Source organism: Rhopilema esculentum, chromosome 6 (assembly GCF_057945365.1).
Source record: "Rhopilema esculentum isolate cy_ngs chromosome 6, ASM5794536v1, whole genome shotgun sequence".
Classification (NCBI taxonomy): Eukaryota; Metazoa; Cnidaria; class Scyphozoa; order Rhizostomeae; family Rhizostomatidae; genus Rhopilema; species Rhopilema esculentum.
The window spans coordinates 11518141-11534196 of NC_142820.1; the positions used below are offsets into that span (position 1 = coordinate 11518141).

The 16056-nt window shown below is 36.1% G+C and overlaps 1 protein-coding gene across 1 annotated transcript; it reads right to left on the reverse strand.

The window, feature by feature from the left end:
- Positions 1–1548: 1548 nt before the first annotated feature.
- Positions 1549–15765, reverse strand: LOC135686019 (testin). The gene is made up of 9 exons (XM_065202163.2): positions 15488–15765; positions 14104–14192; positions 13267–13444; positions 8380–8581; positions 7654–7901; positions 6147–6416; positions 4130–4390; positions 3690–3798; positions 1549–2699 (listed from the first exon to the last, which is right to left on the reverse strand). The coding sequence occupies exons 1-9, from the start codon at positions 15545–15547 to the stop codon at positions 2464–2466; spliced, it is 1653 nt and encodes a 550-aa protein (XP_065058235.1). The 5' UTR covers positions 15548–15765; the 3' UTR covers positions 1549–2463.
- Positions 15766–16056: the final 291 nt, after the last annotated feature.

A 16056-nucleotide genomic window follows, 5' to 3' on the forward strand; every position in this document is an offset into this window, starting at 1 on the left:
TTACAATCTTTGCCAATTATGGTTGGAATCGCCACATTCTTGTGCATCGTCAAGACATACAATAGTTTTGCTTTTAGGGAGAGAAAGTATCGTGTCAAAAAAGGTTTACAGTAACCATTGTTTCTCTAACAAGCACGTACTTCAAAAAGTTTGAAATTATTTAACTAGCTAGTAAAAGATTTTCAGGTTCTTTTTAGATAATCATATTGGCTTCCTACAAAAAAGAGATGAAATGAACTTTCTTTACGAACAGGAAACGAGAAGGGGCCTAGATATGAGCCTTGTGGAGCAGCATATGGTTTTTTTTAATTAACTTTTCCTGTTTGACGGAATTTAGTACACAAAAACGTCCAAAACCGAAGCTAGGCTACAAATGTAATCCCAATTTATAGAAGCATTCAAACCAAACATGGACTCGCAAAAGCCAGATGCGGAACATTTTCCGTTTCATAGGAAACTGACAAAATAGTCACCGAAAATCCAAGTGATATGCCCAGCAAAATTTGCTTAAGGACTTTAATCAACGATGAAATACAAAAGATGTTTCTTGTAGGTAAGTAGATAAACATTTGTAATATTCCGTAGGCTTCCAAATTCAGGCGGAAATCTTTGGCTTTCTTTTTCCATCGATCTAAACGCATTTAAAGTAATAATGCCTTTGCAAAGTGGCACCACTGTTTCCAAGGAAAGGAACGTCTTCTTCTAAATTCTTCATATCATAGCAGTGCAAAATTTGAAGAAGCCACATTTAGCTGATAGCGGCAACAGTATAAAGATTACTGTCATCGGGTCAGATTACATCCCACAATGCCCTATAGACAGAGCTACCTGTTAACAGCGGCCAGGTAATCAAATTAAGCTTACAACTAGAATTTGCAACTTAGAACCTTATTCAGTTCATCCTGCACCTAATAAACATTTTGTATTCCGTGACGAGGTTTCACTTTTTTGTTCTATATTGAATTTTTTCAGTACCAAAGCATCTGTGTTACATCGGAAAACAAAGGGACTCTCCCATCATTATCAACACAACATAACTTTGACATTGCAAACAAAACTGAGTGTGATATTTCAACGTACTTACCATATTTCCTCTAAAGAACGCCGCGGCGTTTATTACAAACTCCAAATTTTGGATGCGGCGTTCAATAGAGGGCGGCATTCATCGGAGGACGGCGTTCAATACAAATAGTAAAGTTTGTCAAATGAAAAATGCGATGAAAAAAGATAAAAAATGTCAAGTCAAGGAATGTCAATATCCCTGTCTCCGTCAGAGTCCTCGTCTCTATGAGATAAAAACTTTAATGGCTTTCGAAAAGTAAGCGTATAAACGATTCCTTATTCTTGTTCGGTGTGTTTTCTAATGAACGCTGCTTTTCAAGATGCCTTTTTTAAAAATGTTTGGCTGAAGGTGCGGCATTCAATAGAAGGTGGCGTTTGTCAGAGGGCGGCGTTCATTAAAGGAAAGACGGTAAGTGAATCAATTTGAAAACCTGGTGTAAGAAGGAAAGATACGGTACAAGAAAAAGGAACAGAGAAGAAAAAAAATTTTCACGACACATTCATTCCATACAAAACTAAATACACACAATTCGATCAATCATAGAATCACTTTGCCACACTAAGAAATCTAAATACTGCAAGAAATATAAAATACTTTGCACTGAAAAATCACGAGAATCATTCCAACAAATCCAAGTTTAATCGTTCATCGACATGTTGTTCTAGTAATAAAAAACATTTAATATTATACAGCCATTGACAGTGGCTCACTTGACAGTAGATGCATTGAAGCATGATGCCTTTCGTAATACAGATTGCGATTCTGAACTTTAGTTATGCAACATATGGTAATAAAAATATATATGAGGTAATTAAAGGTAACAGATAAACTGTCGTCTGCTTAAGAGGCAAAAAGCAAAATAAGATAAATGACAAACAGTAACTGCAATATTGAATCCTTACTGCTTTTTATAAGCCGAAATCGTCTCTCGTCAAACTATAAACTTTTGTAAGTTTTTCCCAGTAAAGAGTAAGAATTGGGGACGTCGGGGACGTGCTTTTTTAAATGGAACTCATTTCTATTTGACGGGGAAGAGGACGATTTCGGGGATGGTTTATGAAAACACGTTCACACAGAATCTTACGATAATAAGGACAAGTGGGAACCAGGCTTAAATAACTCTCACCATCAATTCAAAAACCTTGCCCAGAAACAGTAAACGTATCTGCATGGGCGCCTATATCTTGTACTTCCAGTCAATCAACTGGGCAAGCCATTTTGCATTAAATACACAGGCTATATTTTCAAAGTCTAAGCCTCTGCAACCAAATTATGGTCACGTTATCTATAAATAAGAATGTATTCTACAGCTGATAACGAAACAACAATCCAAAAACAGATAACACGAGTTTAGCTCATAGGCGTTCTAACGACGTTCTTACGACGTTCTTACGACGTTCTTACTTGCAGTCAACACAGAGAAGGCTTCGATCTCTGATAACAAACTTTGCTCCAGCCAATCTTCTGCTGCAGTTTGAGCAAACAAAACATTCGTCATGATGAAACTCGCCATTGTAGTCAACAAATTTGGTATTGCCCTTAATTGCCTTGTAACAAGTGCTGCAGCGTTTGCCAAAATAACGAAGATAGCATCCTTCACAATACGGGCTGTCGTTTTGTCGGTAGAATTGCTGACCTGTTGAAATTTCAGGGCTTTTTAGAAAGTTGATTTTAAATTGAAAAGTATAGTCCCCACTTCTTCTATTTGACTAACCTGATATTTAAATAATATTGCTGAATTTTAGATCTGAACCCTCAACATCAAAATAAAGGTTTTATTGAGAAAGATGGAAAATATATTGATCGAAAATTACCATGAATATATAAGCAATTTTTAGCTAAAAACTTTTCGCAATAGATATAATGGAGAGAAGAGAGAAAAAACCCCAACTCATAGAAACTTGAAAATAGGTTTAGACCCATCGTTTTTTGATATATATGAATAGCAAACACCTAAGAAAGAGCACTGTTTTAAGAAAACCTATTCGAAATGTGACTTTACCATTTTAAATAACTTGCATATAACGGCTTTCGTTATTTGCCTATAATCATTATATACTTAACAAACTTGACAAATACATACTAAGTACAAATATAAACTTCACAAATAGGCATATACAATCCAATAAAACGTCTAACCAAAGACAAAATAAGGAAGCTTTCAGGGACGTAGAAGCCAGGGTGCACCAGGGGCATGTACCCCCCCCCCCCCACCAGCAAATGCCTTTTTCTTAAAAGTAACCTCTTTGGGATAGTGCCCTTTTCTTTCGATATGGTGTCCCTTCCAACCTCCGTGCCCCACCGACTATGAAATGCTTCCGACGTCCATCGAGGGGCAAATAACTCAATAAGAATCTCGTACACTATTGGTGGAAATTCTATGTTTTATCTGAAAATCCCAGGGATTCATTTTGTTTTGGGGGATATCTCGTTCTCTATTTGCAAGAGTGGATTGCCCTTCAGTTCATGGCAGCTCTGAGTTGGTTAATATGATATCAACTGCCAATGCAAATAACCAAGGCGCTCCTAACTGGCATAACCAGCGGCGATTATGTTCGATTGAGTATATACAGACAACTTAACATAACACTGTGAGTTCATTATAGCAAAAGTGCAAAAAGCATACCTGACAAAGGAACTCTGCACTGCTCACAAATGAAACACTCAGGATGGTAAGGCATGCCTTCAAATTTCACCACGTTTCCTTTGATTGCCATTGCGCATTTGATGCAATCCTTAAAAAGATATGAGATGAAAAACTACATGAGAGGCTGACACACTCAGGGCCGTTTAACGTATTTCTGTATATTTCTAAAGTTTAGAGACCCATCGTCAAACAAAATGGGAAAATGGTTGCAAAATGGGACCCATCGTCAAACAATCGACTCATGGCTCACAGAAAGCAACTGCTCTCCCTCAAATTCGTTGGCTACCAAAACAGGACGGTGAATAAAAATAAAAATTCCTGCAAACGTATAAATTACTCAAGATTTAACATTTCACGAGCTTTCTATTAGGGACGTAAACATAAATGAGAGAAAACAATGAATGTAATACGCAAGCTACCTGAAGACGTGACTGATAGCAGCTGTTACAGGTTTGGGTCCCTGGGCCTGTTCTTACAAACTGCTGGGTTCCTATAGGGTTGTTGCATTTGCTGCACAGGAAACAAAGTTCGTGGTAATACTCATTGTTTTCCTTCACTCCAATTTTCTTCTCTTCTGGCATGAATTCACGAGTACAGCCAGCACAGATCTTTGGTGGATCGATTCCTCTACATGAATTGCATACAAGCTCGTTGTTGACACAAACAAATGTTTGGCTCTCCTGCAAATTCGCAGCTAAATTAATTTGGTGGTACTTAATAGCAACTTAAAATTAACATTAATGACATTACGAAAATGAATACTGAGCTGTACAAAGTGTCTTTCGACTATCTATTACACCCATCTCCTCAACAACTTCCCACGAAAGGTTTTTTAGCGTTGGAGGCATGACGCCTCAAAAACAGGGAAGGCGGAAGACGCTGCTCATCGTGAAAAACAAAGACATTAACTGAAATATGTAGACATCTTCTAGATCTTTCTGGTAATAACATTATCTTTCAAATATATCCAAAAAATACTTTTTTGTTTACTTTTTGTCCATCTTGAAATCAACAAAAGTGGAAACTAAAGTTTGGATTCTCGTGTTAAAAATGAAAAATGGCCATTACTTTGGGAAGCAGTTCTGCATTAGAACCTTTTTTTCGTGATACCAGCTGAGATGGCAGCAAAGAGCTCGTCGCGAAATTCAGTAGTTCTAATTTGTCAACAATCAGGAATGGACATTTCCATGGAATAAATTTTTGAAATAGCAGTCATAACTCAATGACCAGGATAAACAGGAAAAAGCGTTTATCAATTAAAGACAATTTCACCAGAAAACCATATACATGTTCCATGCACAGCCTATGGGAGCCCTTGCCGTCATTCAGCTTCAAGTAAGTACATCGTAACTAGCATGTCTGCTAATAGGATGCTCGTTTTATCAGTAACATTGTATGTAGGAGATTGTGAGCGCTCCTTCTTTCTATCTATCTCTCTCTTTCTCTTACTCTTTGTATATAGTTGCTGTTGTTGTTGCGACTGCACTTTTGATTAGAAGAACACTCTTGCTTACGAACTCGAAGGGAACGACGTGAACTATATCTTTTGAAGAACCCTCGATAGATGCGAACGCCATACAAGAAGAAAGAAGATCGATAGAGCGATTCACATAAAGAACAATATTTAGAGAAAGTACTAAATCAAGATTTTTTGGACTGAGGTGACTTCGTTAAAATTCTTACGTTATTTCTATTTCTTCTCTCTGGACGTTAATTCTTTTCTCTGGTTGATAATTTACGTTTGTTTATGTCGTTATATTCGCTGATGTTAATACTTTATCGTACCTTTTAATTCGAATAAGAAATTATACAGTCCTCTGATTGACTTTGATATAGAATTTGATCTTCAAGACGAATGAACCTATAAGGTAATTCTAACCTGCCAAGTAAATAGATTTTAACTATTTACATCTTAGTAGTGATTCCTGGCAGGTAGATTCTATATTGTCTTCGTTTCATTTCGTTTCGTTTCCTTTCCTTTCCATTTATTTTCTTTTCATTTTGTTTCATTTTGTTTCGATTCATTTCGTTATTTATCCACAAACCCATACCGTCTTCGAACTAGAAACTCAATTTTGCATGTATTATTAAAAGAGATACACTTCTGGCTATAAAGAAAAAGGGTTTTAGAATAAGATCAAAGCCCTACGGAACAATCCTAACAAAGTTGATAGGCCCGTATGTATAGAAATAATAAAATTAACGTCGTTCTGCAGATTGAACAACTTTCCTATCTGCAAGCAGGCTCCAATAGAACTGGCTTAAGCAGCAAATTTTAAGTAACTTAATCTGGATAATAAAAATTAGCATAAAGGAATCTGACTGGAAAGGCATTGTAAATACAAATATACGCAACAATGCCTGAATGTGGTAGTACAGGCAAATGCGACATGCCATAATTGCCTAAACGGGCATGATACCTTGAAATAGACTTACCAGTTGATTATGGCACCTAGAGCAAATAAGGCACTCCTTGTGATAATGCTTGTCTTTAACAAACAAATCTTTACTCTCTGGCCCAATCGGCTTCTTACACATGCAGCATTTGTTTGCGATATTTTCTGTGAAGCATTTCTGGCAGAAAGGCTGATGCTTGTTGACAATGTACTTCTTGCCAGTCAGAGGGACGTCGCAGTTATGGCAAGCAAAATGCTCAATATGCCAGGATTTGTCAAGGGCCTTAGTGAATTCACCAATATAGATCATCTGCAAAACAGAAAGAGCTTTTCAACGTCACTATGCAGCTAGCATTTAAGGGCTAACATGAACTACCTTCTTTGGGATGACATGTCTATCAGTTTCGTTCGTAGACCCATGAATTCCAATCAGCAGAGCACGTAGAGCAGTAAACAAGAACAGCTTTAATAGATATCTGTTTCGAGATGATGTTTGTTCATAATGGTAGAATATCTGTGCATTTGCTAACCTTTAGTTTTCTATACAACAATGTACAGGAATAGCGCACGCAAAATGAGACTTGAATTCATGGTTTTGCTAGGGTGGTAAACGGACACTTCGAGTCTGCATAGATCTGAAATTGTGACTAATTTTCGACAATAAATTCAGATTTATTAATACTTTTAAAAGATTTGATTCCGTTTGGAAGTGAATTCCAGATTTTTTTACCTAAGTAACTAAGCGACTGAATCCCGTACCTGGTAGCTTTCACCTTTGGAACGTAAAGGTTATTGTTCGCACATAGATCATTAATGCGGTGTTCAAATTCTGCTCAGTTTTAACAAGAGCTAAAAGCTTGATTGAATGCATGTGTACTGTGGTATACTAGACCTTGTCGACAAAAGGTCATTGTGAGTGGAGGACTAATCTGACAGGGCTAGAGGTAAGGATCTTTCATTGATTTTTTCTACCTTTTTCTGCCTTTATGGCTGCCACACAAGAGGACAAAAGTTGAGATGATAAAGTTTAAATAAGTTAATTAAAACCTGTTTCCATTTGCTGCCCATGAACTGAGCAATTCTTTTGAGAAAACTGAGGTGCGAATCAGAGTTTCTCTGTATGTGAATCAAATTTCGAGCGATTACCAATTTTGTGTACAAAAGTGTCAATTTATTACTGGCATTCATTCTGAAATCATTGTTTATTGCAAATACTTTAATATGCTCAACAATTTGGAAGCTACTAACGTTTAGAATTGTTATCGTTGTAGATGCAATAAAACCAATCCATGCATTTGTTTGTTTATTTCATCCAACCTACCAAGATCTTCAATATTAGTAGCAGAGATAGGTAATGAGTTGTCGTCAGCAAAGAAACATAAAGCGCCACAAGAAACATGTCATTTATACAAATATTAAAAACAAGGGGTCCAAGAATTGAGTCTTGGGGTACCCTTCGAGTCAGGATAGGAGCATTTCATTGACTTTAACCATTTGTTTTCTGTTTGTAATTTAGAATTACATATGATGATATCGTTGAAAATTACCTCATCACATCCACCACAACGCGGTTTAATTGATTCGGAATAGTGTCTTCCACAATACACGTGACCATTCCTGAAAAAGTATATATTATCAACTAGCTGCTCTCTGCAGAAATGGCATGTGAAGCATTGCGGATGCCAGCACTTGCTACCACCACCGCGCTCGGTGAAAATGCCAGACTCGCCACTGCTGATGTACACATTACAGGAGGTGCACTGCTTTGACATTGACAAAATACCCCGCACAGCAGCTGCAAGTAAAAGGAAATACAGAAGTTCACAACTTGACTTAAAAACTTTTTAAAGTTCACATATAACTGCATCATGAAATTTTCATATTAATTGTAAATATTATTTCCATTCATAGACTTTCATTCGCAGTGAGGCTTATCGATTTCAAAGGTTCATATTTTATCTATAAATCTATAAATGCTAGCTGCTATGAAAAAATCTGTTTTTCTCTTAAATCCTTAGTCTCATCCCACAAACAATAGGCAAAAAGCTACTTTGAAGATGTACACTCATGACATGCAGAGAGCAGATAGAATTGAATACAGATCATAGAAGGCTAAGTCGAGATAATAAATTGGTACTCGAACAATGGTTAAGTCGAATAATTTTCATCGTTACCTTAGAGGTTTGAGTTATCAAGATTACACTGTGAAAACAAAAATGGTGATTTTTAAACTACGATGACCAATGGAATAACCCCTAAGCATTCATACTGACCTATTCCTAAAGCATCTCCTACTCTCTCATTGTTCATGTCAATAAACGACTCCTTCTCTTCCTCCTTCAAAAATTTCGAATACTTTGTTGAAAAATCTTGCCTTGGCAATTGATAAAACAGCTGTCTGGCTCGGTATTTTGCGCCCTCTGTGCGTTGCTTTGGAACTTTGTCTGCAGGCAGTTGGTCCATGAAATTAGCAATCTAAACAGAAATGGGTATACACTGAGAAAAAATTGTACTAAAACTCAGTTGGCCATAGTATATACAAAATAAACTTTGGGTTTTCCCTAGTTTTTACAACATTTGCAGGGTACTGTTTGGTGCTAAAACAAGAAATTTCAGAAGTAATGGCAGAAATTTCGTCAAAAGACCCCGAAAAAGTGGCATACATTTTGAAAAGCTTTGAAATGAAATAACGCTTTTTTGAACTAAAACTGACCCTTTCCCTAATGTTCATTGATAGAGCCGGTTGATGCACGTACAAATCAAATATAAACTTTGAACTTTTATAGGCCTCCTTAGGTTCACCGATAAATACCTTATAGGCCTAACTGTTCAAAGAGAACGTACCCTGCGTTTTAGAAGCCTGTGTTTTATAACTTTATTTGGTGTACGACTTAGAAAACAGTGTCTTGATATGCAGTGGTTGGCTACAGTTTGATTTGCATTTGCACAAGCTGTTATCCTTGACAGACACAATATTATATCATGCCCAGTGTTGTTGCCAAAGCAATGTCTTCTAACCACTATTCTCGAAATAAAGCACCACAAAAAAACGATTGGAGGAATGTCGCAACACTGTCTAGCCCGTGTAGGTTTAAAATAGTTAAAGAGACTCGGTCGCCTTTGTGTCGGCAAGACATGATTATATCAACCTAAATAATATAACCATCTAAAGCACTTGGATTAAGCTTAGTAAAACATAATATAAAAAACTGAAGAAATTACTTTTGCTATAACAGAAAAAAATACTTAAAAATGGCTTTGAAAAAAGCACACATTTTACAAAGCCATTTTTAAATTCTGTACCACAACAAATACTTTTAGAATAATAGAAAACAGAACGAAATAAAAATGAATATATCAATATATAAAAACGTGTTCTAACTTTGCAATGTTATTTAAGACAATCACTTTTATAGTCGTGCTGTTTTTTTCTGATTGGCCCATTACGATCCACAATTGGGTCTATATATTTCCTAGCTTAGATTTTTCGATCTATGTTCTGCCGTCCTACATTACGAATAGTGTCAGGTAAAACGCTTTAGCATGTTTAAAAACGCTTGCTCTCTTCAAAACCAAACTTAAAAAACCTGAAGTTGAAATAAATGGACACAAAAAAGCAAAGAAAAATACGTAATCTGCGAGTAATTGAGGGAAGGGTTGTCTATTGTGCCTAAAAAATCTAATATAATCTTCGAAAACGATCTTTCCACAGAACGTTTATTAAATAAAATTTAAGTATTCTTGATAAATGGAAAATGATTGTGAGCATATTTGATGATTAGTGGTTCCGATCTCAAACATAATTAACACCACTGCCACAAGTAAATTAAAAAGATTCCACATTCTGATGAGAGATAAAACATGACGGCTGGGTGTAATGCTATGACGACATCCGGCTTTAGATGCAGTCTTGTGAACAGATTCTTATCTGGGTATGACGGCGACTGGACCACAAGATCAGTGTTCCTTGAATGTAAAACAGTTCTTGTGGGTAATTCGTTACATTATCATGCACTGTTAAAAAGTAAAGCAAATTGAATTTTGAATATTTTTCATAGTTGATTCCATGTCAAATAACTCATGGAAAACCATGATATTATAACCATATCTGATTAGCTTCTTTTTGACAGTAGTAGAAAAATCACAAAAAAACATAATCCTGAATACTTCATTTGAATATCTTCATCCATAAAAAGAAACATCGCAAACAAAATTATATATGGTGATGTTAATAGAAATAACATTCATGATAAAATACCCAGGATGGAATCCAATAACAAACGCCAAAGATATTGGGCGCAGACTTCATAACTTCCTTGGCATTCTGGAGTATAACGAAGAAAAAGTAATGTTGGCATAAAGGTGGGATTTTTTCCTTTCTTTATTCAAAGTTAGTACAATCTCTTTTATTTAAAGTTAGTACAATCTCTAGCTATACTTGAACTGATTAAAACCAACTAATTTATATTGCCAACGCTAAATATAAAGTAAATCAAATAAAACTGATGTTGCATACGTAATCTTTACAAAGATCACGAGTACAGTTGAGCGATGAAAATTCTGAGATTTTTTCTTGTATATATTTGTTTTATGGGTGGATTTGCTATCTGTGTTTGGGCCAGCCCTATGATGACTATGATTATCCCATGTTTGAATACGGACGCTGGCTTTTCTCTGACCGACTTATCAAAATCAGTCAAAGTGATACTGAAAAGGAAACATATTGTTTTTCATATCTTTCTGCATTTTAAAAAACTGCCCATGTGCTTGATGGCATCATAATTTGAATTCAAACCCTTGTGGAAAAATTTGCAGGCTGTGCCCCCCCCCCCCCCAAGAGTCATTACTCACAACCAAGGACCGAGATATAGGAGTTTTTCCGGACTACGGAGAATAAAGACATATTTACGTACAAATATCAAGCAGTCAAAATTGAATCATTTGACGACATTACATGTGCACAAGGAAACAACAGAAAAATTGATATCGTTGGCAAATGATGTTGTTTCTTTAAATGACAAAAGAGATTATCATCTGGGTAAATTTTCACCCAGCGATTTGTCACATTCGTTGAAAGATTGATCTTTATGTATAGTATAAGTATGGTAAATTTTAATCTTATTCATTAGGACCTCCAGGTGATATGGTTCCTCAAAATCTGTTTCACTTAGCGAATGCCCCAGTTAACCAAAACTTCGGGTAAGTGGGGGCAAGGACGATCATTTGCTATTAAAAACCTTCATTGAGTTAATATTGGCGGAAATATCATTTTCACATTTCAAAGGAATTAACTCCCATGAATACTGCAAAAGTTTCACTTATCGAGGTCCCACTTACCGGTTGCAACCTCGTTTGGATACCTATATTTTTTTATAAGAAACCACTCATTAACTCAAATTCTAAGAACAAATCATTTTAGAGACTTTTTGTCGTAGATCTTTTAGTCTAAGAAATCTAATGGCATATCTTTTTTTAAGATCTGATATTTCTTAGAAACTCTCAGTACAGATACAATTATGTAGCTTCTTATAAGAAATAGCTGTTTTGCCACATATTTTTAAACAAAAATTTGTTTGTTCAATTTTGTTTTGTTGGAAGTCGGTGAGGTTACTTATTAATCATCAATCTTTTTGTTGTTTTGTTGAAAAGATTACTACATAGTTAAGCAGATATTAATTATGTTAATGTTTTAGATTTTTTGGTTTGCAGATAAGGAATCCAGTTTTTGCTGCCTTAGTTTGCACATTTAAAATATTGATCTTAAAATGTGTGATCATTTAACCTCTTAAGAATAAAAATTTTTTTCAGTAATAAAAATTTTCTCACAACCAAAATTAATTTGGTTTGGCACTGCCGGTGACAGCTATTGTTATATATATTCAGCAGGGATCCCCCCGGACCGTCAAATTTGCCAAAAAATAATCATTTATTTGCCGAACAGGTTTGAAAATTTGCCGACCAGGCACTCCTTGATGGCAAAACCTCTACGCTTTTGAAATATGATTTTTTTCAAGGGTGACTCACACCCCTCACGCCAACTTTCATGCCGGCCCTGCTGGCCCCCCCCAAACAAAAAGTTGTATCTCGGTCCTTGCTCACAACGCCCCTGGTCTGGGGCTCACGTCCTTGCCATGAACACACGTTCACTTCAAGTGAGGAGAGTCACCAGCTCTCTATATTACAAGGCACAGGAATCATGAGCTGTGGTCACATTAAGAAAAAGGGACCAGGGCATTGCTACATTAGAACCAGGACAGAGCTTCTCAGAGCCTGATTACATCAAACCCCCTTGTAGCTGCTTTATGGCTAGGTAAACTGTTCTGATGCTTCGGTCAAATACATTCTAAAGATATATTGCTTTTACAAAGACAGGTTGGACCGTTTGAGGAAAGCCTCCTGCTCCCTCCAGGCTCTCCTCAAATGCTGGAGAGGAGCTACAGATTGCTCTCCTAAATTGCTTTAAAAAAGCAAACTGCTTGCCTTGAAATCAATTTTTCCTTTTTGTTTCTATTAATATTTATCTACAAATAGCTCACCTGGAAATTACTAGGAGAGCTGTTTACTGAAGTTCTTTCCCATAAATCTACTATTGAGGCATCAGCTAGCATCATATCAACCCACCATTTATCAGTAATACATTTTCTAAACCAAACTGTCTTTTTCCCATCTTTTCTCTATTGTCTCAAAAACAGCTCTTTTCTAGTACAACTTTTACATAAAACCAAATACTTATTATATTTTTCAGAGTGATTTGCAATTGCATTTGTAATGTTAAAAGTCAATAACTGCAGGGAAGTTGTCAACAAATTAATCATTTGTTGCTGCAAACACTAGTTTTTTGCTATATGCATCCCCCATCTTTACTGGCACTTTACTTACCATTTTCTGGGATTGAAAACAGGTTGACAGAGCTGAGCTGTTTTAATATTTACTATATAATACCAAGCTGGTACTGGGGTTTTAAACGATCCTTCACAGGAACATAAAATCAGACCCCCATTGTCCTTATAACTAGATTCAGAAGCTAACTAAGCAAAGCATACTTAGTTGTCAAATTTTGAATATATTTTCAAAAAGCTTTTTCTAAAGCTGTAAAATATTTCTCTTATTCTTCAGCTTCTTAATTATTCTTAGAATTGCAAGCTGTAGTTAAGACTCACCCCAGCACTTCTCAGCCCTCTTGGCACCCAAAGAAACCCCTCACCAACAGCTGTGTCATATTCTGACATCATTGGTGGCAATGTTTCTTCCACACATATTCTATCAAAAGGATGAAATCCTGCACTTTGAGGGAGATCGTGATCCCAAAGGCCACATTTACAGTTTCCACAGCTGCGTCTGTGAAAAAGAAGGCACTGCATATATGCACCTTGGAAACAATAAAAACATTTTCTTAAAAATGATTGTTAGGACTTTGATTTCTCAAATATGATCTAAAACGATGAGCAACTTAAACATGGGGACACTGAATTGGAGGAACTATCCCTTGAAGCGTGTTTGAATAACTATTGATGAAAAACTATATATAAATATATATATATTTATGTAGATATCAAATTCCAACACCTTTTTCAATGGGCAAAGGTCACCCAGCAGTTGAGACAGGTAAAACAGGATACAGCTAATAAAATTTGAAACAGATACTAGTGATTTGATATGGCAGGTCATTAAGTGAATAAAAAAAATAAGACTTCCTTTAAAGGCGCAGAGTCATGATAAAAGGAGCAGGTATACAGAAACATACCCTATTTTGCTGAGTCATGATTTTCAAGCCTCAATGCTATTGGCTGACCTGGAACTGTTTACATTCATGAACTCAACTCATAGTGATCAATAAAACAGTTTCCATCAATAGCAAGTGCTCCATAACAGGTGTCAATATCACATGAAACTGCGGCTAACACACCAAAACCAAATGATCCCCTATAGCGAAGGCCTATTCACCATGACTCAATGCCTTAAATATAACTAACATTATAAAAAATATGCTAACATACCTCCAGGGGTGTCTTATAAAACCTGGACAGCCATCTCTACAATTCAAACAGGTAGTTCCCTCTAAACCTTCATACTCAAATCCCTGAAACTAAAAAACAAGAAGGGGGTAAATGGGAGTTATCTAAATACAAAAAAAGTTGTTAAAGACTCGAATACAGGTTCTTCACAGACAGAGGGCAGCAGCAGCAACTACAGATTTACATAACCATTCACGGTGGTAGAAACTTAGAGATACATTTGGCAAGATCATGCCCAATGTTTCTAAAAAGGACACACTCAACAGATTATCAGGGGTTTTAAACTCAAATTTTCATGGATTTAAGGCCTTTATCTTCAAAACCCACCATAACTTCTGCCACTGCACTTTCAAATGTTGTTTGGGTAAATGCCCCCTCTTCTGCCCTCATAAAGTTGGTACCCTGCCCCTTTATTTCAAAACCTTTTTTCTCTCTACACCCCTACTTTTTGATGGAAAATTTGCATGACTTGCTTCTCCATCAAAGAAAGTGGCATCACCAATAAAATTCAGAATTTAAAATTTCACATTGTAACAGAATCAAAATTCCTAAAGCAAAGCATCATCAAATAAAATATCTTCAGAATGAGATATCTTTGGATTTGAAATTGTATTGTTTTACACAAAAGGTTCAAATTCAAAACTTCTTATATCAAAACCTGATCAACTTGCTTGCTTAATTTTTTTGTAATTTTAAGTTAAAACCTAAAGGATAAAGCAACTAATAAATTTGTGTTCAAAATCTAAAACTGATGCTGGATACACATGTGTTAATATCTAGAAAGCTGTATCTACCAAAAATCTTGAAAAATGTTAAAAGCAAAGCAGCCGAATCAAGATGAGTTCAGCATGATCCATGTTAGCACCAAATAAAATTTCTGGAATTGGCTATATTTTATCAGATGTCTCACAGGTCAACGGAAGATAGCATTGCAGAGAGAGGTCATATCTGGAACATAACAGAACCAAAAGTATAATTTTGAAAAGCAGATTTATCGACTCTTTATCTTTCCTAATTGAAGAACAATCCAAAACAGCTGTTGGTGGCAGCATGGTCAGGAGCCTCCTGCACAAAACAATTCCAATAATAATTAGCTGTGCGTATAAATATGAATATTTGCTTCATGCTGTGCATTTACCAGAGCAGTTTATAAACCCAGAATAGAAATTCATTTCTATTCTGTGTTACAACGAAGACATTAGTTCTCACGAAATGAACTTTTGCCCAAACACGACACATCGCATTTGCTGCAAGACAAGTGCCCGGCCTACTTCGGTTAACACCATCAACACCTAATTCGTGTCAAATGTAAAACTAGTTTCAAAATAGATGAATATCAATCGTATTAGAAAGCCATGATCCATACCTTTTCTCTCCCAAGAGTTGACTGGATTTGGATGAATTCTAGTCGCTTGAAATCATCCATTTTTGACCGGCAAGGCTGTAAATCCAACCAAGTACTAGGCCATGCAAGAAGTTACTTTGAAACGGAGATGACCCAACTACTCTAAAAGTGGCCGCGCCTTGCCCATTTATGGCTAAAAGTATTGGCTTTTCCTCAAATGTACCCAATTAGAATTCATATTTTGCGTAATCTCCTTTCAAAACATCAAAACTTACACACACCCTTTCCTAAGGTGAGAAAAGCAAATGTCTCAGACAGGAGGGGCATTCAAATCAAACTGGATTAGCTAACTTCATTGTAATCTTCCTATGTTCTGACTTTGTTTCTACATACTGCCTCTATAGGCGTGGAATTTCTTTGAATGGAAATTGAAACCATAACATCCTGTATCGCACATGTGATTTTTTTTCAAAATGCCTTTAAAAATTCCAGGCGCACTGCGAAAAAAAGTTGCCATCGCTTGTTTTTCAAACCTTCCAGCTTGGGAATAAACAAATAATTTTGTGTCTTGTAAGCAAAACGTTATTTTT

Bases quoted from the DNA above. Each gene is read 5' to 3' on its own strand.
- LOC135686019 (XM_065202163.2), bottom strand. From the start codon at position 15,547: ATGGATGATTTCAAGCGACTAGAATTCATCCAAATCCAGTCAACTCTT. The intron at 8,582-13,266 runs GTGAGTCTTAAC...ATTTCTGTTTAG, and splicing joins GAGGGCTGAGAAGTGCTGGG to ATTGCTAATTTCATGGACCA. The intron at 6,417-7,653 runs GTAATTTTCAAC...TCTGTTTTGCAG, and splicing joins GTTGTGGTGGATGTGATGAG to ATGATCTATATTGGTGAATT.